Source organism: Erpetoichthys calabaricus, chromosome 8 (genome assembly GCF_900747795.2).
Source record: "Erpetoichthys calabaricus chromosome 8, fErpCal1.3, whole genome shotgun sequence".
NCBI classification, from domain to species: Eukaryota; Metazoa; Chordata; class Cladistia; order Polypteriformes; family Polypteridae; genus Erpetoichthys; species Erpetoichthys calabaricus.
The window spans coordinates 143,502,964-143,528,219 of NC_041401.2; the positions used below are offsets into that span (position 1 = coordinate 143,502,964).

Here is a 25,256-nt window from a genome sequence, read left to right on the forward strand (position 1 = left end):
TACAGTGTAACATAAACAATGTCTGTAGTACCATATATTTATTAGACTAAGGCCATCAGTTATTAAAGGTATATAAACAGAAGGTGTATTCATGAATATTGTATATTGTATTAGATCTTCTTTGGTCTCAGTGTAGCCTATACAGGCTTCAGCTCCATATGATCCAAAAGAAGAATGAGCCAATTAGAAAATTTATGGATGGATGTATTTATTGTGCACTTTTTAAGTGATACAAAAAGACGACAGCTCTCGCTCAGCCTCAGTTAAACGTAACTACAGTATTTAAATTTGGTGAAACACACGCTCCTCCGATTTTGTTTTACACATTGTGTGTCAAATGCATTTTGTTTTTACTTTGCAGTTGAACAGCTGCCTTCTGCTCTTAGTCCACTAGATTTTTGCAGTCAACAGTCTGTTTCCATCCTCCATCTCCTCACATGTTTTGAGTTCATCCTCCATCTCATTTTGTCCTGCCACTATAATTATTCAGTCTTGCTCCTTTTTCTAGTCCCCCATTTTCATTCAGACTTGCCCCCAGCCATCACAGCTTCTCTGTTGCTACATTGTTTTCTTTCAGTTTACATCTTTCCTTACTGATGTGCCTCTTCAGTAGCTTTTCCCGCTCAGCCACTAAACTATTCAAGTTTAACAGGCTAGATAAAGCAAACATGATAAACTACTGCATATGAGAGTAGCTGGCAGTCCTTTTGCTCCTGATGAAGTTTAGTTGTTAATCGACCGAACATTAAATCAGCAAGTTGGGTATGATCTTCACAACTTTCACAATGCCCACCTTAGGAATTTCATACACTGCAGTCTCTAAAGTTAATAATGGATTGTGTAAACAACAAAACTCATTCAGTAAGTGGCAGTTCTGTGTGTGAAAACATCTTGTTTTTAGTCGGAAACAGGACAACAGGCTGACTAACTGAAAGGCCACAAATACTCAAACAGCTCTTTACAATAGTGACATGCAGAAGGGCACCTCTGAATTCACTACATGTCAGACCACAAAACAGATGAGCTACAGCAGAAGATGACCATGCTGGGTTCCACTCCTCTCAGTTAAGTACAGGAAGATAGAGGGCATGTGATTTCCAAAGATGGATGACTGAAAACTGGAAAAATGTCACCTAACTTGCACCAGCTATGGCGACAGTCAAACACTTTTTACACAATTTACAGCAATTAACAGCAATGTCCTTAAATCTCAGTTTGAAAGAGAGTAGAACAGGTTTGCAGCATGGTATTTAGATGGAATTTATTTAATAACTTCATTTTTCTATTGAGTCAGTATAGACCAAAATCACTAACAAATGTTTCCAGCACCATGTTGAAGCAAGCACAAAGTAAAAAAAGACGCCCTACCTGGTACTGGATAGGGGGATCTCACAGAATGACAGACAGACAGATAAAAAATAATATTTTTACAAATATCCAAGGAAGATATTTAAATAATGTTGGTTGTGAGGGATTGTGGGGATCCAATTTTTTCCTCTCTCTCTCTCTCTCTCTGGGAGAGATGTTTCCAACAAATTTCATAGTGAATTTCAAATTAATTAGATCTATTGTGTGCTCAAGGAAATTACTGAAAGGCACCTTAACATGAGAGTTTAAAGAAAAGAATGACTCACTATGAAACACAGTCGAACCACTAACCTCTTAAATGTGTGGAGAAACCCACTCTGTCATGTCTCAAGTCATGTTTCAAGTATTCCCTGCTGTGCCCAGCACTGCAGAAATTTTCTTTTCAAGGGTGAGGTTTCCAGAAATCTGATTGTTATGAGGTTGCCCAACATTTTCCTTTTTCTTAAGGAAAGATGTTTCCCTTAATATCTTATAAAATTTGATATTATTATGAAGAAAGTGCCAAGAATAGAAAGCATACTGTATAAACATGAAATCAGTTCAGTGTTAAGTGTCATCCTACAGATTACAGTTGCCAAGTAAAGTAGTTTAATTAGTAAATGGGACAACCTATAATCCGTTTTATTTTTCAGGACTTACGACAGACAGACAGACAGACAGACAGACAGACAGACAGACAGACAGACAGACAGACAGACAGACAGACAGACAGATAGATAGATAGATAGATAGATAGATAGATAGATAGATAGATAGATAGATAGATAGATAGATAGATAGAATGTATTCTCAAAAAAGACATCTGCCTTTCCTTATTTTAACTAACAAGTCTCAGCTTTGTCTGCTTTAATTCTTAAGAAGTGTATCGTAGTCTAGTATAATGCAGCACAATAACATTTAATTGAAGGGTAAATACTGATAGAATTATATCTAAGAAAAGTAAATTATGGACGGTAATCCAACTTGGAATTTCCCGCTATTTTAACCTTTTATTTAATAGGTTTAATGCAAGTCTGAACTGGAGAACCATCTGTATTTTAAGAAATGATGACAGTGTTCTCATTCTTCCAGAGGCAGAACTGATCTGCTTCTATTAACAGATGACAAGAACATGATTTGTTCCCTTTTCTAATCTTTTTCACCACTGACTAATGTACATGTAGTTTTTGTATAACACATGTGGACATATTACACAAAATAATACTTTGAACATTTAAGACTATAGACGTGTCACCAAACCATTATCCTACACTATACATCATATTCAGAATACAAAAGAGGAGGAGAGACTTACCATTTGAACTTTAATCTTCTCTTCAATGCCACTTCCATAGTCACCTGAAGCCTATACATATTGAAAATGTAAGTAATAATGGGGTTAGTTAACAAATTATGCCATATTTGGTTAATACAGGGTTACATTTTACTTACATTTACTTTTCTGTTTAGCCAAGGCTACTAACCAAAGTAGCATATTAAAGGACTTGCTCAAAATTACACACTGACAGGCCTGCCAACTAGCTACAAAGCCACTAGCTACTATGAAATCAAGTTAAAGTCTTCGACATTTCAGTAGGTATGCTTGGTGCAATGCCTTACAACAGTGCAATGAAGGTAAATAAATCAAAATTAACTATAAATACTGTATTACTAAATAGTTTTTCACATGAAGAAATTATATTAAAATCACTTAAATACACCCTCACAGCATACTTTATGTTTTAAAAATACCGTATATTCCTACAAAATGATTATGTTTATCAGATATTTGCAAAAAGATAAAATGAGTACTTAAAGCAATCTTTTTCTTGAATGTACAAACCCCATTTCCAAAAAAAATAAAAAATTGGGACTCTTTGTAAAAATGCAATAAAAACTAAAATCTGTAATTTGGTAATTCCCTTGAACCTTTACTTAACAGGCAAAATGACAGAGAAAGGATTTTTAGTGTTTTCACCGACAAACTTAATTCTATTTGTTAAACATAAATTTAGAAATTGCAACACACTCTAAAAAAGCTGTGACAGAGGCAAGTTTACCACTGAGCACATTCCCATTTCTTTTAATTACACTTTTTAATTGTTTGGGAACCGAAGAAATGAATTGTTGCAGTTTCTGAATTGCCAAATTACAGATTTTAGTTTTTATTGCATTTTTAGAAAGAGTCCCAACTTTTATGGAAATGAAGGGTGCTAGCTATATAATGTATAAATGGTGGAAAAAGATAAACAATCTGGGATCCTTTTGGGCTCACTAAATCTTTAGTCTATTTCAATTAAAGGCATCATTATGACACTTTTGGTGTACAACATTATTACAAGTTACACTAAATCACTAACAAGGTAGAGTCCCTTGCAAATGGTGTTATTTTTGTGCTCTTTTCTTTACAAACATAAAGACTCCATAGTGTAAATCAAATGAAGATTTAAATCCTGAAGGCAGAGAGTAAAGAAATCATAATAAACAAACTAGTTGTATCATGTTAGTGCAATTCAGGCAGTGCTGAGTTCCCTATTCTATTATTAACATAAATGTATCATTCATTTGGACCTGCAATCTTTATTAATGTCTACTTTTCTCTTTTTTCTGCACCACCACCACCTGATCAAAGTCCTGTACAGCCACTTATGATGTGTGAATGTATAATTGAAAGCAGATTACCCAACTTTCATTAAGACAAGGCCTTAATAAAAACTAATAAAATACGACTTAAGAATATTTATGTTCAGCAGAATGGCCAGTGGGGGCTGGGTGTTCTTTTGGCCTGGAACCCCCTACAGATGATTTTTTTTCAACAGCTTAACTGGAGTTTTTTTTTCTTGTCCACCCTGGCCAACTGATTATATCACTAGTCTGTCATTCAGAGAATTAAAAAAAAATAGCAATTCTATATTTAAGGACTCTTAATTATATATCTATCTTACTTACAGTACGTGTGCATTATTTATTTTGTATAACATTTATGCATTATTTTTATCTAATTTTAATTTGTTCTACTTTGACATCTTGTAAAGCACCTTGAGCTTCATCATTTGTATAATGTACTATAGAAATAAATGTTATTTTTGTTATTCTCAAATCCATTTTATCCAATCCAGGGTTGCAAGGGCTGGAACCTATTCTAGCAGCATTGGACGCTTTGTATGAAATAAATGCAGACCACTGCAAGATCCATTACCTTCCACACAAACAATGGTAAATTTGGAATTTCCAGTTACCCTGACAGGTCTATCTTTAAGGGATACTGGAAGAAGAGCAGAGACCCAGAGGAATACGCATGACACCGACAAACTTCACTGAGAGAAGGGGCACTGATTAAGGGAGGATCACAAGGTTTTCATTTAGACAGTAAAATATTAGAATTCCATCACCAATACAGTGATGGAGCAAACAGACAAAATTAAAATAACAAGACATTTTTTATTAGTCATCAGATGGAGTCATTCAAAGAAATCTTCTTTGCCAGCTGTGTAAGTATGGGTGTAAAATATTTGCAATGTTTGTCCTCCCTTTACTTTCCTGCCTTGAAGTTATAAAGCAATTAGAAAATGCATGAAAATATTTTGTACACAGAAAGCCACTGTTTCTTCAAACAAATTCTTTATTAATGGACGTATTAAAGAAGCTGTTCACAAATTGATATTTTGTGTGGCACAGTAATGAGCAAAAGCATGTGAATCTGCGCATTACTTGAAGATTTGCCAGTGCAGCTTTGTATGATTCATTAGTCAGAAATTTGGGGGCTCCCGGCCTGGCAATTGTAAGCTTTTTCTGTAAATGCACAGTTCGTAAGGGAACAGCTTAGCATTTGTTTTTTTATGGCTTGGGGGTGGGAGAATTTAAAAATTTGTTTCAGCAGCACTGCTGCAGTATTTCACGTTTTCAAGTGAAAAGGCGCAGTTGTCTGCATGGGTGGATCAAGAACAACACAATTCATTGTCTGAGCAAAAGGAAAATGTTTTTGGGGTGTGGAGCTGCTTATAGCCCCCTACTGTATTTTATAATTCATTTTCAACATTTCGTTTGAGAAGGGTTGCACAGTGCCGCAGTGGTAGCACTGCTGCCTCACAGTAAGGAAACCAGGTTTCATGTCCTGGGACCTCCCTGCATGGTGTTTGCATGTTCTACCTGTGTTTCCCACAAGTCTCCTCCAGGTGTTCTGGTTTCTTCACACTGTCCAAAGCCATGTAGGCTGGGTGAATTGGCGACACTAAATTAACCCTAATGTGTAATTGTTGTGTGTCTGTGGTCCCCTTGTTCAGGATTTGTTCTTTCCTTGCACCTTATGCTAACTGGGATAGGCTCCAGCACCTCTCCATGACCCTGGTCTAAATTAAACGAGTTAAAAAAGGCCATGACATGACCTTTCAGTTAAAGAGGTAGCATTTTCAGGCAACACTGAATATTGTATTATGGAAGAATTACAAAATGTAAGCACAATTCAGTGTTTATACTGACCTTTCTTACATTTTTACTACAACCACTTATAACTAATGAAAATAAGACTGCACACTTTTTTTTGCAAACATTAGCATTCCATTCAGTGGGAAACTAACATTTTTACAAGATACTGTTGATAATGTGTTTAAAAAAACTTTCATCAGTTTTTCTATTTTTGACAAAAGCTGCCTAAGCCTTTCCAATGCCTACAAACACTGGCATATTTCTGGGATGTATCAGTACAAAAACTAGCTTTATGCAGTATGTGAAAGTTAGGGATTTCACTGATTACATGGAAAAGCAGCATTTATGAATTTTTTTTTATTTTGCATCGAAGTATTTAGGCATAATTGCATACCTGCAGACAAACTACAAACATAAAGGTATTATTCTCCAGCACAAACAATAAAATGTTGTATATCGTTTCATGTAACTGAGAAGCAGAAGTGTGTTTAAAGCTATTTTATAAGGTGATAATCATCTGAAGGCTCTGCAGTAGGAATCTAATGAAGCATACAGTACGCAGCGTGTGAATACATATAGTAATACAGCATTCCACAGATATGAACAAGCACATAAAACTCAATTGTTTTTATTTTCAACTGAATTTCAATTAATTTCCAACCAGCAATTTGCATTTCACTTGTGAATGAAGCAAATTAGTTATGAAGTGGTTGAATACATAGTGTATGGTTCTGAATGATAGAAATACCAAAATATTACCAAGCAAACTTTCTTTTTTCTCATTTAATTCCTATCACTCCAGAAACCTAGGTGTTACAATATAAAGGACCCTGCAATACATCTTTGATGTACGTGGTCTTACTGCATGGGACACAGCTTCCATATCAAACAAAAGTATAATTTGGTGTCTGAAACCAAACAAGAACTTTCAGTAAATGTGTTCACACCTACATTAAAAATCTTCATTTCGCAATAGTGTACCCTCTGGTAACTGATTTGTAAATTACTATGCAGCAAATGAGAGCAATCAGAGTACCCGTGAAAACTGCATATATAAAAAAGTCTTATACACAGCTCTGCTATGAATGTAATATACAGAGGATTCAGAAAGTATTCAGACTCATTCACTTTTTGCACATTTTATTGTATTACCAGTTTTTGCCATTTTTGCCCATCAATCTACACTAAATCTTCCATTATGACAAAGTGAAAATATGTTTTGCAAATTTATTAAAAACAAAAAGTGAAATCTTATTCATTGGAGTATTCAGAACCCTAATTCAATACTTTGTAGAAGCCCCATTGGCAGCAATTACAGCTTCGAGTCTTCCTGGGTAAGTGTCTACAACCTTTTCACACCAAGACTTGGGCAGTCTGTCAAATTCTTCCAAGCAGATCCTCTCAAGCTCAGCTAGGTTGGATGGGAAACGTCTGTAAACTGCCATCTTCAGGTCTCTCCATAGATGTTCTAAGAAATTAAATCTGGGCTTTGGCTAGACCACTCAAGGACAGTCAGCGATTTGTTCTGAAGGCACTCCATCTTTCTCTTGGCTATAATGTTGGGTCATTGCCATGCTGAAATGTTAACCGTAGCCCCAGTTTGACAGCACATGTACTTTGGAGCAGGGTTTCTTCAAGGACGTCTTTGCATTCATCCTTCTCTCAGTTCTGAACAGTCTCCCTGTCGCTGAGAGGCACCCTTATAACACAATCCACCATGGACTACAAAGGTTGTGAGCAGTGCTTGGTCTTTGCCAGACATAGTGCTTGATGTTTCATCCAAAGACTTCAAAATTTTGTTTTTTTAATCATCGGACCAGAGTCCTTTAAATGCTATTTGGCAAATTCCAAACAAGCTGTCATAAGTACCTGAGTGACGGAGTGCTGCTGAGATGGTCATCTTTGAGAAAGGTTCTCCTATCTCAGAATAGGACTTAGAAAACACTGTTAGAGTGACAATTGGGTCATTGGTTACTTCCTTGACCAAAGCCCTTCTTGCCCATTTACTCAGTTTGGTTGGGAGACCAATCCTCATAAGAGTCCTGGTGGTTCCTGTCTTCCGCTATTTAACAATAGTGAGACCACTGTGCTCCTGGAAACACTCCAAACTTTAGGAATGGTTTCAACCCCTTGCCCTGATCTATGCCTCTACAGAGCATTCCTTGGACTTCATGGGTTGGATTTTGTCTTGACATGTATGTTTTCCTTTATAAATGATATTCACTCAACTTAATTTTCCAATAAATGGACTCTAGATGCACAATTTGGACTGTCACAGCAAAGAGTCTGCATACTTACATAAATGAGGGATTTACATTTTTAATAAATGTGCAAACCTTTCTGAAAACAAGTCTTTGTCATTATGGGTTATTGAATATAGACTGAAAGGGCAAAATGGAAAATGAATCCATTTAAAATTAAATCTACAACACAATACAGTAAAGTGTGCAGAAAGTGAAGGGGTCCAAATACTTTCTGAATTCACTCTATTTATACCCAGAAGCTCCAGTGGTACTCTCTTGTTCCATAATTTTATTTGCATTTTAAGTTTGTGCTGTGTAGCTTTCATTACATGGTATCTTGTGCAAAGTTTAAACCAAATTACATTTCCAGTTGGCATTTCGGGGAGTGTTTTTGTTAATGTTTCAGCCCTAAAAAAACTGACAGAAAGTTATTCTGGAGTTCTAGCCCTGCTTATTAAAGAATTTGAGACTCAAGTGCTGGAGACAAAGGGGGATTTACTAGCACTGCCTTCGACTTTTTGTAGTAGTTACCTTCAGAAGAGCCATACTAGAGAGGTCTTGTACTTACATCATCAGAATCATCTCCTCCTTCATCTTCATCACACTGTCTGTCAGCCAGATCAGGATCACCACTAACCCTTAGCTCGGCAATAGCACCCTAAAAAAATACCAAAACACAATCAGTATAAAAAAGTAAAGAGACCCAAATCTGAGACACTTAGATTTACAAAACAAAATTACTGGTACCTTACTAAAAATAAAAAAAAGATATTTGTTTTCATCTTGATCTTTATAATCTGTATGTGCATCTCAGGTAAACTGATGGAAGGTGTTATTAAGGAAAAGATTGAGCAATGCATAGCAAGAACAGGAGATTTAGGGAACAGTCAACAGGTGAAGGTTGTGTTTTACTAACGGTGGAATTCTACGAGGGAGCAAAAGGATATGGTCAGAGTAATGCATATGATATTATTTATCATGATTTTCAAAAGGCATTTCATAAAAGGAGGATGAGAGGAACATTTTGAGAATTAGGTGATGTTAAAGGTGGTGTCCTCAAGACATAAAGTTAGAATCTGTGCACCTTAATTTGTATGAAAAAGGAAGCATACCCTCTTTGAACTCTACGGTTTCACATAGCAGGGTATAGCTAACAGTCTGAAAAGCACATAAATTTGGCCTCAGGTGGAAAAAAAACACTTTATTTTGTTACTATTTATTTAAGTAAACATTTAAAAGCTACAATATTTAATAAAATAAACAAATTTCCAATCAATGTGAAATCCATCACTCTACAGTGAGAAACATTATTACAAAAGAACTGGGCATCCCAACAAATTAGCCCAAAGATTAGGCCTTATGATGTGCTGAGGAACCTGAAAAAATCTCCAGGCTTCTGACATTGTAACTATTACACTTCTATCATCTTGCTTTCATGGAAGAGTAACTTGGAAAAAGCTTTTTCTATCAAAAAAGGACATGGCAGCAGGAATTAGGTTGGTAAAGGTTCGTACAAATGAACTGTAAGAGTTCCTAAACAATGTTCTTTGGACAGACAAAACCAACATGTAGTTACATGACTGCAATTCATAATGATATACTTGTCGAAAACCAAACACAGCATATCAGAACAAGAACTTCACACCAACTAGTCAAAGCTGATGGCAGAAGGTTCATTATTTGGATTAGTTTTAGAGCCACAAGCCCTGGAGTCCTTATAATCACCAAGTACTTTACATTATAAACTTGCATCTTATACATGAGGATTTGTGAGACAAAATAGGAAGTAATCTGTCTGACAGCTGAAGCTGGGCTGAAACTGGACCATGCAAGAAGATAATTATCCTAAACATAGTGAGAAATCTACAACTGAACAGCTGAAAAAGGAAATAATCAAAAGTCTGGAATGGCCATGTGCAGACTTTACCCCAATGAGATACTAAGAGATCTGTGATTAAAAGAATGAACTTAAATATCAATGAAGTAAAGCCATGTTGCAAGGAAGAGTGCAGCAGAATTTCTAAAATATGAAAAGATTAATTCATACAGATTAGGATTACCTCATATTGTTGCTGGTCAAAGAGGTCCTACAAATTTAGTCACATATAATGTCTACATTGTGACTTATTTTTTATTATACAAAAAAATGAGAAAGCAAAATTTGTTATGTGTTATTAGTTACCTGAGGTAAGATTTATCTAATTTTAAAACTTTGTGAGTTGCACAAATTCTCTGATGATTCTGCATTAATGGGGTTTATTGATAAGGGGGATGAGACAGAGTATAGAAGTAGGGTGGAGAACTTTGTTTCTTGGTGCAAAATTAACTGTCTTAACATCAGCAAAACTAAAGAATTGGTTGTAGACTTTCTCCGCATCCAAAAGCCTATCTGCCCGGTCACTATTCAGGGAATGAATGTGGAAGTGGTGCACTGCTGCAAGTGCTATGAACTCAGTTAAGTCCTTCCTAGAGGGTCATTCTTGTGGTCAATTTAATATCTTCGTTGAGAATCCTATATGTAATCTTAACAAATTAGGTCATTTGCTCTTGGTCCTCTTGTAAAACTTTGTGTTTATCTATATTTTATTTTTGCTTGTTTTCTTTTTCTAATTCAGAACTTTGTGTTTTATATATTAACCTGTTATTTAGTGTTTAATGGATGATATCAGTTTGTATCCAGTGTTACAATTTTGATCTTTTTCTGATCTATTATTCCTTTTATACATGTTCAAATATCTGTGAAGCTCTTTGAACATGGGATGGGCACTACTCATAACACAGAGAAACTATATAAGAAAGGGCAGGGCAGGTTATTTTTATCTCTAAGACTGCATTATTTCAATGTGGATTGTGATTGTCTACAATGCTGCGATGGCCTATGCAATATTCTACGCTGTGGTGTGTTGAGCTAGTAACATCACTTCAGGAGAAGCCCACCAAATAATCAAGCTAATTAAGAAGGCAGGATCCCTTGTAGACATGCTACATAAATTATAAAGTATGACTCCCTGCTTTGGTTCTGTTGGAAGTCTGCGGAAGTTGTGGGAACTGCTGGGAAGAAGGTCAACTGATGGGCCCTTTAAAATGAGGGGAGAAACCAGAAGTCTGGAGTTTGTGTCTGTGTTCACCCTTCTGTCTGCCACCTGCATCATCTGCCTTTGGATTATTGCTTTGTCCTGGATCACTGCGCCTGTATGAATGTATGGACTGCTTTGTGCCTGACTGTCGTGTGAGTATTGTGTTGGATTGTTTTTTGTTCTTCGTCAAATGGAGCGCTCCCAAACTCATCACCCCTCAAAGCATAAGGAAATACAGGTAGGAAAGTTTTACATTACCTACAGTGACTTTTCTCTGGATCATCTCTTCTGTATAATTTCCACATCATTTGTCATTTCATATGAAGATTATATTGGACTTTGTGTTTATCATGCATGTTGTTGTTTATGGGTTGTGTTATTTGTGTGATTGCCAGCAAGGGACAGAGAGAGGGACTGTGTTTTTGTTTATCGAGTTGTTATATATTACCTTCTATCTTTTGTTTAATATATTTAGTTTGTTTATTGGTCAAGTCCTTTTGTTTCCATGTCTCAGTTCGTGAGTTGTGAAAGTTGGGCCAAGGCTGGGTGCATTCCTGTTGTAAAAACAAATCACTGTCCTTGCAGTAGAGTGAGTCTTAGTGGCACTGCAACCTCTACACACTTATTGGACACATTCTCAAATCTCTGAAGGTAGCAGTGGATGAGAGAATTAAGACAAAACTCAGTACCTTTATGAAAAATACTGCAAATTGTCTCTGATACACTAACACCATGGACTTTCAGTCAACAAATTATTCAGCAGAAGTGTGTCAAGAAACGCTGCTGAGGCTCCTTTATACCAACAGCAATATGCAAGTATAATGCCTCACTGTGACTGCAACTGTACTTTTTATCTTTAAAAAGTTTTCTTTGTTTTTATTAATTCTGGTACGTGTTTTTTGTTTTAATATTTATTTATTGAGCTTATCTGAAAATTCAAATTTCCCAATTTGGACATATGAAGTACAATAAATCTATTTCATTGCTAGCTATGTCTTAATATCCAAAGCATGCAATAATGTACAATTTCAAGAGATGTGTAATTTAATCATTTAAATAGAAGCTATGCAACAGATTTACAAAAAGTTTTTTAATTATATACTTTAACAAGACCAATCTTATAATAAATACATGCAAACGCCTACATAGTTTATTGCATGCGTAATCTAGTTTATAAGAATTTGATGACTTGCACGACTCTACTGTCCCTAAAATACTTTCGTGTCAAGGTCACAACCCTTCATCATAAGAACTGTGAATAGTGCTTTATGAAGGCTTTAATTGAGCCTTTGTACTTCCATTCTCCATTTTACTTTTCTTCCCACCATTTGATTTTCAAAATCTTATCATGACATCCAGACGCAAATTGACAAGCTGTAAGCATACAAAATGTAGAAGTGCCATTAAAGCAGCAATTCTGCGTCTATACAGACAGCTTGACAACAAGCTGTTAAAATTGTTTGTTACTGAAAAAAGTAGTTTGCATGGATGGTTAATATTTAACTGTCTAAGGCTAGCAATAAAAAAAAACAAAATGAATTAAGCTATATATGAAACTAAGCTTAATTTTATTTTTTCAGACATATCTAAGACCATTTTTACATTTTTAAATTTAAAATGTGAAAATGTTCAGTATGTACTATAAATTTCCAGTTAACCATTATTCCTTGATGGGTTTCTTATTTCAAACAGGAGTACTTAATTCCTGTCTCTGCAATGTTGTGAGCTGTTTAATGTGGCCTTAAAACATGCTATGATTTTGGGTTGTATAAAATACAACCATTTTCTATTTAATGGGAAATGTGAGGAAACTGTGCTAACATGATTATTCAGAATTAATTAGTCCTCTCAATAATTACAAAAATGCTGTATACAGACATATTATTGGTGTAAAACATTCTGATTTATGGTGAGCTTGATGTATCCAAGAGAAGTATGGAATTTTTTGAATGAGTATTATACGTAATGAGTCAACTGCCAAAAAAAGCCAACACTATAAATTGTGCAGGATTTCCTCTTTGAAGAAAGAAGTCAGAACTAATAAGGGAGAAGAATGAGGTACAATTATAGATGGAAACAATACACTATAGGGCAACATCTTCAGAATGAAACAAGAATGAACTGGGTAATGTTACACATACCTCAAATTTATCTGGATCTGCCCCTCCGGCTTGTGCAACAAAGACTCCAGCTCCTCCCTCCAATTCCATTTCATCAGGGGAACGCTCGATACGGGTCACTTCTGCTTGCTGACAATTGAGGAAGAATATCACTTCATCGTCTTTCACTTTGATGGCAAAACGTATCCATTCATTGATAGGTGAAGAAATTTTAAATGATGCTGCCTGGTATGAAGACTCAGCGTCGGGTTCAGTGTAGTAGAAAAGAACATTGCGAGTGTCTCCTTTAGCAGCAGAAAGTTTTACACCTACATACATGAGCTTCTGTTGGAAATCTGTGACAGCAAAAATAACACCTGATTTAACAGATGTCGGTTTTATGTGAAAAAGTAGAGAGAAGTCCCGGTAAAAGATGGCAGGAAAGTGAGCACGAGCTAGCTGGCCCGTGTTAACTTCTGGTGTAAACATGTATCCAGCGATATTGTCTGGACCTTCAACTTTAAGGATTGGTTCTGGAGGAGGATCGCCAATTATCTGGAGCAGGGAAACATCCCCTTCATCTGGAACACAAAGAAGAAAAAGGTGCACATAAAAATCTTTATTCACACCAGCTATACGAATTGTTAAAAGTGTGGAAAATCTTATAATTACATAAATGTTTAAAAATGAATGTAAAATTCATGGATTTAGGGCTAAATCTTGCACTGTATCTGCTGATTTTTGTGCAGAGTAAGCTCTTAATCAATCAACAAAATTGTTTGCCTAAATAACAAGTTTGCGGCACAAACTTTCTTTTTTAACCATTGTTGAATCTAAATATCTCAAGGCCATGGTCTCCAGAAGAGAGACTGCACAGAACCCACTTTATAAAAAGTTATTTCAACCTTTTCTTAGGTGGAGTAAATTAAATATTTATTAATAAATATTTAAATTGTTATAAAATGATTAATAGATTAATAAAATAAAAATGAAAACCATGCCTGGAGATCAAATGTACAGTAAGTGTAATTTTAAAGATTTAATTTAACAGAACCAAGAAAAAAATTATTTTGCTGAAAAATGTAAAGATGAAATTAACATTTATTCATGCGGGAAGAAAAAAAGATGCAGAAACTTGGGTTACAAGTGATGTTTCCACTTGATTATGAATATCTTTTCATGTTAATTAGGTCATGTGAAGACAGTGTAAAAAGTAATTTCTAATGTTTGGAATTTCCTGCCCCCTCCTCGAACCGCCACCTTATCGTGGTGGAGTGGTTTGCGTGTCCCAATGATCCTAGGAGCTCTGTTGTCCAGGGCTTTATGCCCCTGGTATGGCCACCCAAGGCAAACTGGTCCTAGGTGAGGGATGAGACAAAGTGCGGTTTAACAGACCTCCTATGACGAATAAAAAATTTGGACGGCGTTTTCCTTCGTCCGGACGTGGGTCACCGGGGCCCCCCTCTGGAGCCAGGCCTGGAAGAGGGGCTCGATGGCGAGCGCCTGGTGGCCGGGCTTGCACCCATGGGGCTCAGCCGGGCACAGCCCGAAGAGGCAACGTGGGTCCCCCTTCCCATGGGCTCAGCACCTATGGGAGGGGCCAAAGAGGTCGGGAGCAGTGTGAGTTGGGTGGTGGCCGAAGGCGGGGACCTTGGCGGTCCGATCCTCGGCTACAGAAGCTGGCTCTTGGGACGTGGAATGTCACCTCTCTGAAGGGGAAAGAACCTGAGCTTGTGCGTGAGGTTGAGAGGTTCCGGCTAGATATAGTCGGGCTCACCTCGACGCACAGCTTGGACTCTGGAATCAATCTCCTTGAGAGGGGCTGGACTCTCTGGAGTTGCCCCCGGTGAGAGGCATCGAGCGGGTGTGGGCATACTTATTGTCCCCTGACTTGGAGCCTGTACATTGGGGTTTACCCCGGTAGACAAGAGGGTAGCCTTCCTCCGCCTTTGGGTGGGGGGACGGGTCCTAACTGTTGTTTGTGTGTATGCACCGAACAGCAGTTTGGAGTACCCACCCTTTTTGGAGTCCCTGGAGGCGGTGCTAGAGGGCATACCTTCTGGGGACTCCCTCGTACTGCTGGGAGACTTCAATGCTCACGTGGGCAATGACAGTGAGACCTGGAAGGGCGTGATTGGGAGGAATGGCCCCCCCGATCTGAACCCGAGCGGTGTTTTGTTATTGGACTTCTGTGCTCGTCAAGGATTTTGTCCATAACAAACACCATGTTCAAGCATAGGGGTGTTCATATGTGCACTTGGCACCAGGACACCCTAGGCCTGAGTTCGATGATCGACTTTGTGGTCGTGTCGTCGGACTTGCGGCCACATGTCTTGGACACTCGGGTGAAGAGAGGGGCGGAGCTGTCAACTGATCACCACCTGGTGGTGAGTTGGCTTCGATGGTGGGGGAGGATGCTGGTCAGGCCTGGTAGGCCCAAACGTGTTGTGAGGATCTGCTGGGAACGTCTGGCAGAGCCCCCTGTCAGAAGCAGCTTCAACTCCCACCTCCAGCAGAACTTCAACCACATCCCGAGGGAGGTGGGGGACATTGAGTCCGAATGGGCCATGTTCCATGCCTCTATTGTTGAGGCGGCTGACCGGAGCTGTGGCCGTAAAGTGGTCGGTGCCTGTCGTGGCGGCAATCCCAGAACCCGTTGGTGGACACCGGCGGTGAGGGATGCTGTCAAGCTGAAGAAGGAGTCCTACCGGTCCCTTTTGTCCTGTGGGACTCTGGAGGCAGCTAATAGGTACCGGCAGGCCAAGCGGAATGCAGCTTCAGTGGTTGCTGAGGCAAAAACTCGGGCATGGGAGGAGTTTGGGGAGGCCATGGAGAACGACTTTCGGACGGCTTCGAGGAGATTCTGGTCCACCGTCTGGCGTCTCAGGAGGGGGAAGCAGTGCAGTGTCAACACTGTATATGGTGGGGATGGTGCGCTGTTGACCTCGACTCGGGACGTTGTGGGTCGGTGTGCAGAGTACTTCGAAGACCTCCTCAATCCCAATAACATGCCTTCCAATGAGGAAGCAGAGCCTGGGGACTCGGAGGTGGGCTCCCCCATCTCTGGGACTGAGGTCACCGAGGTGGTCAAAAAACTCCTTGGTGGCAGGGCCCCGGGGGTGGATGAGATACGCCCGGAGTTCCTCAAGGCTCTGGATGTTGTAGGGCTGTCTTGGTTGACACGTCTCTACAACATCGCATGGACATCAGGGACAGTGCCTCTGGATTGGCAGACCGGGGTGGTGGTCCCCCTCTTTAAGAAGGGGGACCGGAGGGTGTGTTCCAACTACAGAGGGATCACACTCCTCAGCCTCCCTGGAAAAGTCTATTCGGGGGTTCTGGAGAGGAGGGTCCGTCGGATAGTTGAACCTTGGATTCAGGAGGAACAGTGTGGTTTTCGTCCTGGTCGTGGAACAGTGGACCAGCTCTACACCCTTAGCAGAGTCCTGGAGGGTGCATGGGAGTTCGCCCAACCAGTCTACATGTGTTTTGTGGACTTGGAAAAGGCGTTCGACCGTGTTCCTCGGGGAATCCTGTGGGGGGTGCTCCGGGAGTATGGAGTACCGGACCCCCTGATAAGGGCTGTTCGGTCCCTGTACAACCGGTGTCAGAGCTTGGTCCGCATTGCCGGCAGTAATTCGAACCCATTTCCAGTGAGAGTTGGACTCCGCCAGGGCTGCCCTTTGTCACCAATTCTGCTCATAACTTTTATGGACAGAATTTCTAGGCGCAGCCAGGGTGTTGAGGGTGTCCGGTTTGGTGGACTCAGGATTGGATCACTGCTTTTTGCAGATGATGTTGTCCTGTTTGCTTCATCAGGCCGTGATCTTCAGCTCTCTCTGGATCGGTTCGCAGCTGAGTGTGAAGAGGCTGGGATGGGAATCAGCACCTCCAAATCCGAGACCATGGTCCTCAGCCAGAGAAGGGTGGAGTGCCCTCTCAGGGTTGGGAGCGAGATCCTGCCTCAAGTGGAGGAGTTCAAGTATCTCGGGGTCTTGTTCACGAGTGAGGGAAGAATGGAGCGTGAGATCGACAGGCGGATCGGTGCGGCGTCCGCAGTGATGCGGGCTCTGCATCGGTCTGTCGTGGTGAAAAAGGAGCTGAGCCATAAGGCAAAGCTCTCAATTTACCAGTCGATCTATGTTCCTACCCTCACCTATGGTCATGAGCTATGGGTAGTGACCGAAAGAACGAGATCGCGAATACAAGCGGCTGAAATGAGTTTCCTCCGCAGGGTGTCTGGGCTCTCCCTTAAAGATAGGGTGAGAAACTCAGTCATCCGGGAGGGGCTCAGAGTAGAGCCGCTGCTCCTCCACATCAAGAGGAGTCAGATGAGGTGGCTCGGGCATCTGATCAGGATGCCTCCTGTACGCCTCCCTGGTGAGGTGTTCCGGGCACGTCCAACCGGGAGGAGGCCCCGGGGAAGACCCAGGACACGCTGGAGGGACTATGTCTCCCGGCTGGCCTGGGAACGCCTTGGATTCTCCCGGAAGAGCTAGAAGAAGTGGCCAGGGAGAGGGAAGTCTGGGCATCTCTGCTGAAGCTGCTGCCCCCGCGACCCGACCTCAGATAAGCGGAAGAGAATGGATGGATGGATGGATGGATGGATGGATGGAATTTCCTGCAGTGCCAAATGCTGTAGGGAAGGGTTTCTTAAATTATGGGATGTCACCATGGGACACAGAAGGTTTGCAAAGTGGGTCACAGTGGGTTAACATTCCTCCAGAGATCATCCTCGTTTAACCCTGCACATCTGATGATTCTCTAATGGGGAACCCCCACACTTTGACAACTGACCATGATTCGCACAGAGGCCATCCCCACCCCACTCTGATGATCATTTGGGCACTCACCAAGGAATGGATGACACCAAAAAGGGCATGATTGAGCCACCACAAAAAAAAAAAACTGAAGAAACCTTCCTCTAGGGTATTATAGAGGGGTTACATATTGTGCCTGATGATTATAAGCCTTTTTAGTCAGTAGAGCACAGGAGTCGTACAACAGGATGCCCCAGTGAACTGAAGGGTTCGAGTCAAAGGTTTCCCTGGTTTATGATGCTTGACACTCAACAGATGGTACTGCTGTTCTTCTTCTTCAAATGAACAGCCTTAGCAATGCACTTCACATTCAGCAGATGTTTCTGCTACTCTTTTTCTTTCTGGCATGTCACCCTCTCGAAGAGATAGCCACAAGAAACACATGAACCCCAATAGTGAATGTTGGTGCCACCCAAATTTTTTTCTTCATCAGTGCATGTCACATCATAAGCTTTCGATCAAGACCAAGATTAAGGTTCTAGCCCTAGTGTTTTGTTATTATATTTTTATTTTATTAATTTTCATTGTAATCATTCCATACAAACAGATCCATTTATAACCCAACAAATTTGAAAACAAATCAAACCCCATCCCTGAGAAGGAGAGCTTAGCTAAAGGAAAATTTCTTTAAGCTTTTTAATAAGGCAACATTAGGCAAAAGAAGGGGAGAAGTAAATATCTATATAAATAAGAGATGGAGAAGGGAGTTAAATACAATAATAGTTAATTCTCTTATTCTAAAATAATATTGATTAAATCCTGCCAAGTTTTGAAAAAGTTTTGTACAGATCCTCTAACTGAAAATTTGATTTTTTCCAATTTCAAATAATATAAAACATCAGTTTCCCACTGACTTATAAGAGGAGAATTAGGATTCTTCCAATTTAACAAAATAAGTCTGCGTGCCAAGAGTGTAGTGAATGCAATCACCGTTTGTTTGTCCTTCTCCAATTCAAGTCCATCTGGAAGGACACCAAACACAGCTGTTAGTGGGTTAGGAGGGATTGTGATACTAAGGCTGTCTGAGAGGCACTTAAAAATCTTTGTCCAAAATGATGTTAGTTTGGTGCAGGCCCAGAACATGTGACCCAGTGAGGCAGGAGCTTGGTTGCAGCGATCGCAGGTCGGATCCTGGCCTGGAAACATTTTGGACAGTTTTAAGCGAGACAGATGAGCTCGATATATAATTTTTAGTTGAATAATTCTATGCTTTGCGCATATAGAACTCGAGTGAATTCTCTGCTTTGCTACCTTCCACTCCTTTTCTGATATATTGATTAAGAGATCTTCTTCCCAATGTCCTCTTGGATCTTTGAAAGGTAGGGACTCTAATAAGATTTTATATATTGCGGAAATAGTGTTTGTTTCCTCGGAATTGAGCAGTATTTTTTCCAGCATTGTGGAGGGTGCAAGGTGGGGGAAATCGGGCAATTTCTGTTTAACAAAATTTCTAATTTGAAGATAGTAAAAGAAATGTGTAGCTGGGAGGTTAAATTTTGAACGTAATTGTTCAAAAGATGTAAATATGTTGTCTATATAAAGATCTCTGAGCATTTTAATCCCAAAACTTTTCCAGGTATTAAAAACTGGATATACTTGCGAAGGTTGAAAGAGGTGGTTCCCTTGCAAAGGTGCCACTGATAAAAGATTTTCCATCTTAAAATGCTTCCTAATTTGGTTCCATATTCTGAGTGAGTAAAGCACAATTGGGTTATTAGTATATTTGCGATAACTTTCATTTATTGGAGAGCAAAGCAGGGAATATAAAGAAGTACTACAGGATTTTACTTCTATTGCAGACCAAGCCTGTGTATGTGCATTTATTTGTGTCCAGGTTTTTATGGCTTGTATGTTTGCTGCCCAGTAATAAAACTGAAAATTAGGTAAAGCCATGCCACCTTCTGCCTGAGGTCTTTGTAGGGTCGCTCTTCGGATACGTGGGTGTTTTGAGTTCCAAATGAATGAGGTTATTATTGAATCTAACTGTTTAAAAAACGATTTATTGATATATATTGGAATGTTTTGAAATAAAAAGAGAAGTTTAGGAAGGATATTCATCTTAACAATGTTAATTCTTCCGGCTAGAGTGAGATGAAGGGTTGACCATCTATGCAAGTCTTGCTTAATTTTTTCCATACAGACGCCAAAATTTTTGTTGATAAAGAGCTTTATGTTTACTTGTGATATTTACCCCTAGGTATTTAAACTGATCTGCTATGGTAAAAGGTAGGGTGTCTAATTTAATATTATATGCTTGTGAGTTCACTGGAAAGAGTATACTTTTATTCAGATTAATTCTAAGACCAGATATCTTTTGAAATTCTGTTAGTGCTGTTAAAAACAGCAGGGACAGTGTTTTCTGGGTCCGATATATATAAGACCATATCATCTGCATATAGAGAAATTTTCTGTTCCAGTCCTTCTCTGACAATCCCCTTTATCTGATGAGAATTTCGGCAGTGAACCGCCAGTGGTTCAATAGCGATTGCAAACAACAGTGGCGACAAGGGACATCCTTGTCTGGTACCACGTTCTAGTTTAAAGTAGTCTGAGCAAATTTTATTAATACAAACTGAAGCTTCTGGACTGGTATACAGTAGTTTAATCCAAGCACAAATATTCGGGCCAAACCCAAATTTCTCCAATGCAGTGAAAAGGTAATTCCATTCGATCATGTCAAATGCCTTTTCTGCGTCTAATGATAGTAATATCTCTGGGGTGTTTGATTTTGCTGGTGAATATATAACATTAAACAAGCGTCGGAGATTTGAAGATAGATGTCGGCCTTTAATAAATCCAGTTTGATCTTGTGATATTACCGAGGGCAGCACTTTCTCCATCCTTCTAGCTAGGATTTTTGAGAGTATCTTAACATCATTATTCAGGAGTGAAATTGGTCTATATGATGCACATTGTAACAAGTCCTTATTTTGTTTAGGAAAGACGGTGATTAATGCTTGTCGAAATGTTTGAGGTAGTATTTGGTGGTCTTTAGCTTCTGTAAATGTTACCAATAAGAGTGGAGCTAGCTGAGTGGAGAATTTCTTATAAAACTCTACGGGGTAACCATCAGGGCCTGATGATTTCCCGCTTTGTAGTGACTTTATAGCGTCTAGTAATTCTGTTAGCGTTAGAGGTTTATCTAGTTCCTCAGCACTTAAAGCATCTATTTGTGGTATTTGTGAATTATCCAGAAATGCATTAGATTGCGTGTTGTCTTCTTTGGGCTCAGTGGAATATAAAGACTTATAGTAATCTCTAAATGTGTGCATTATTTTATTATGGTCGATGATTTCTTCTCCATTCTTGTTGGTGATTACTGGTATTGCATTGTGAACTTCTTGTTTATGAATTTGTTGAGCTAAAAGCTTATTAGCTTTTTCTCCGTGTTCATAGTAATGCTGTCTAGACTTATAAATAAGTTGTTCAGTTTCTTTAGTTGTTAAGATGTTAAGTTCTGTATGCAAGGCCTGCCTTTTCCTGTGAAGAGCTTCACTTGGACGCCTGGCTTGTTCTTCATCTATTCTAGTAATTTCATTTCTTAGCTCTGACACTTTCTTGGTTTCTAATTTATTTCTATGGGAAAGATATGAAATAATCTGGCCTCTTAGGAAGGCCTTTAGAGTTTCCCAGAGTGTTCCTGCAGAAACCTCTGTAGACATGTTTGTCTCTAGGAAGAAGCTGATTTGTTTGGATATAAATTCTGTGCAGTTCTCGTCTGCCAATAAAAGAGGGTTAAGACGCCATCTGCGAGGTGAGTACGAGGGGCTTATTGATTTTAGCTCCAAGACTAGAGGGGCATGGTCAGAGATAACAATTGTGTCATATTTGCATAATTTAATTGTAGGCAGGAAATTATTATCTATAAAAAAATAATCAATTCTTGAGTAGCTATAATGCACTGGTGAGTAGAACGAATATGTTCTTGAGTTTGGGTTAAGAAACCTCCAGGGGTCTGATAAGTTGTGATCCTTTAAAAACTGTGTAATTATCTTTGCAGTATTAGATGTCGTCCCCCCTGTCACAGGAGTCCTATCTAAGAGTGGATTTAAAACACAATTAAAGTCCCCAGCCATTATAATTTTATGAGTGTTCACACTGGGAATGGATGCAAATAGATTTTGCATGAATTCCTTATCATCAACATTGGGTGCATAAACATTTATCAAAATCATTTTACTGTTATATAAGTTGCCCAGTGTTTTGTGAGTAATCGCATGATGGATGAACACAGCCCTTAGCATTTTATATACACAGATACCACCCAGACTGCCTCGAAACGAAGCTTTCAAAACAAGTTTTGGAAAGCTCCCCTGTACAAAAATCATGTCATTGAAAAAGTGTCTTACTTATTAAAAGTACACACTACTTGATGCTGTAACGAGAATAACATCCTGAAATCCACTGGTATCTGTCACCATCACAAATAATTTCTTACATCTGTCCACTTCTCCAATAATGTGGAGTTCTCTGCTGTTCACGTGAATTTCAGTTACACTTGGTGCCTGAAAGGACATATCTATGACAAATCAAACCTCACCCCATTAAAGGGTAAAGTAGTATCTGAGTATAAACCACTGACTTCCGGTTATAACTGGGAACATTTAAACACAGCTGAAGCAAGTCAAATTTTCATGTTAGATGTTGTAATGAAGGTACACAATCTTTGTGAATCCTTGCCAAAAATTCATATCATCTATAATTGTTTATTCTGCACAGACTGCTTGGTTTAGGATTTGCAGCACATATTTTCATCACTAATTAATAAAAGAAGCACTACATTGATGTAGAAATTATAGGCATTGCAGTCTAGACCATCCAGATTAGAACAGGACAAAGGTGTTCCTTGAGCTCACAAGTCGCTTCATTTGAGTAGGTTGCTAGTCAAAACATTGTACATTAAGTAATTTATTACCTTTTTTCTCCCTACTCCTGCATAAACATTTGCAGTTTCCTGCAACATTTTCAAAAATTGACATGCACCTAAAGAATTATCCTTTGTCCTGCCCTTGACATTTATATAGCATTTTCCCACTCTTTCCAGATCATTTGCTCCGTCCTTACAAAAATGTGACCCACTGCACTCTAGGAGGAAGTACCAACTGGGAGAGTTCAAGTAAACAATCTAAATGTTAATGGTAACTGTTCAAAATGTTTTAGCATTGCTTCTATGCTCCTGTTCTCAAACCTGCCATAAGGCTCTAGGTTTCAAGGAGGATTTCTGTAGACATCAAATTATCTAATGTATAACCAAGTGTGTCAGATATTATTAAGGCTGTTCCTTACATCTATTCATGAGGTACCTTTCAGAAGAAAAACATATGTAAAACAGAAATAAAGGAACACGTTCAATATCCATTTATCCATACTTGTGTTTCTTAAGTGTTTGTGTCAATCACAAAGTCATGAAGACAGGGCCTATCCCATCAACATTAGGGCTTCAGATGATTGGAAGCAAATAGGGTAGTTCAGTCAGGAGCAAAGCACTGAAACCAAAGTTGTACAAAGACATATCCTAAGCAGCGTGCCCCAGATAGTGGGCAACATGAAGCAGGATGAGAATCTCATTGAGGATTTTGAAGATATTATAAAATTTATTTTGAGAAAATTATCCTGCCAGTCAAGAATACTAAGTTGGAGAATATGTTCCTAAATGGCTTAAGACAGACTAAGGTCCCTAGTTGAATATTTTAACAGAATGTTTCCTGTTGCCAGGGTTAAAAATATTGACAAAACACCAGAAAAGACACTCCTAGTGGACTCTGGGTTATAGATCATGAGAAGAAAAACACCAGGAATTGAATCAGTACATCTCAATGATGAAATTCAGATGTAAAAATTCTGGTTGTGCTTATGGCATTGTATTGATTTTTCTTTTAGTATTCAAATTATATCGATTCCTGGCCTCTGCTAGTCATATTTGGTTTTGGAAGATAACTATGAATGGTGATAATTTTCTTTTCACTACATATCCACAGTCCAGAGATTAAAATATACACACTAAGTTCCATTAGTACTAGACGTCAAGAAAGTCACTATCTACAGAGTATACAAAAGTGTGACATAATTTAGTAGTTCTATGAGGAGTCACAGCGAATTGCCCTGTGTCACACTAATGCACTGATTACAGTTGAAAGTAACAGCTTTAAGAGCTGGTGACTGTGGTCTTGTCATTAATATTAAATAAAAACACAGAAAATGTTGCACATTTGCAAAGCGACACTTAGAGCTGATCACTTCTTCCCTCCATGTTCATTCGTGAGGGGATTACTAATATGCAGTTCACAGCGATTAGAGCATACCTTGTAGAAAACAACATTTGTAAAACTAATCCAATAGAATAAATGAATAAACACCCGCATGTGTCTTTACTATAATGTACTTTTATATCTCTGTCCTGTGTTCCTGCAAGCTCAGATGCATTCTACACCCATCCACTTTGTGCCCCTCCATATTGGATGGATCAAGTGTAACTAATAAGCATTGATAAAAGGCTGTCAACTGATTTATGATGTACAATCATATTTTTGAGGGGCTATGAATTTTTCACTACAACAGTAACACTGCCAGCAATGGGATATGCTGCAAAACTGTAGCCATCAGTAAATTATTTGCCTTTTGCATGTGTATGCAGCATATAAATTGTACAAAAAGTAATTCAGATGCACACAAGTAAGCAATACAATGAGTAGTACAGAAAGCAACTCTATACCAGCTATGTTGGACAGGTCCATTAAGGGAAGGGCCAGGTAATAAGCACAAACAATTCAGAGCACAATTAAAGTCTGCATTTTCAAAAAGCTACGTCCACACTGAAACGCTGAGCTGACGTGTTCAAAAGTACTGTATACAGCTCTGGAAAATGTTTTCAGAAGTCAATGTTTTGGGTGGTTGAAAATGTTGAGGTAGTATGGACGAAAGTTGAAAATTGGGACTAATGTCTGGGGTTTTTAAATGAAAAGAGGGGACTGGGCCACAGTTTTAAAGTCTATTGTAGAATACACTTGCTAATGCTTGAAACATGCATGAAGATCTTGTGTAGGTACACACACACACACACTTTTAGCATACAAGTCCAAACAGACAAGCGGGACTTCCAACAGAAGACTCTAAAATTTTAAAAGGCTAGAAAGGAATGAATAACAATCTGCGGCCTCCAAACCTATTTAACACCTGAGGCTTCTTCTTAAGCTTCACCCTGTGTAGCTCAAGCAGGCCACGGGATAAGAGATAAACAGTGCCTGG

The 25,256-nt window shown here is 39.0% G+C and overlaps 1 protein-coding gene across 1 annotated transcript in view; it reads right to left on the reverse strand.

Annotated features, from left to right (window-relative positions):
- The window catches only part of col18a1b (collagen type XVIII alpha 1 chain b), a 190,798-nt gene that overhangs the window by 125,580 nt on the left and 39,962 nt on the right, over positions 1–25,256 (reverse strand). The window contains 3 exon segments of the mRNA XM_051931190.1: positions 2,663–2,713; positions 8,584–8,673; positions 13,234–13,772. Coding sequence (XP_051787150.1) covers positions 2,663–2,713; positions 8,584–8,673; positions 13,234–13,772 — 680 coding nt within the window.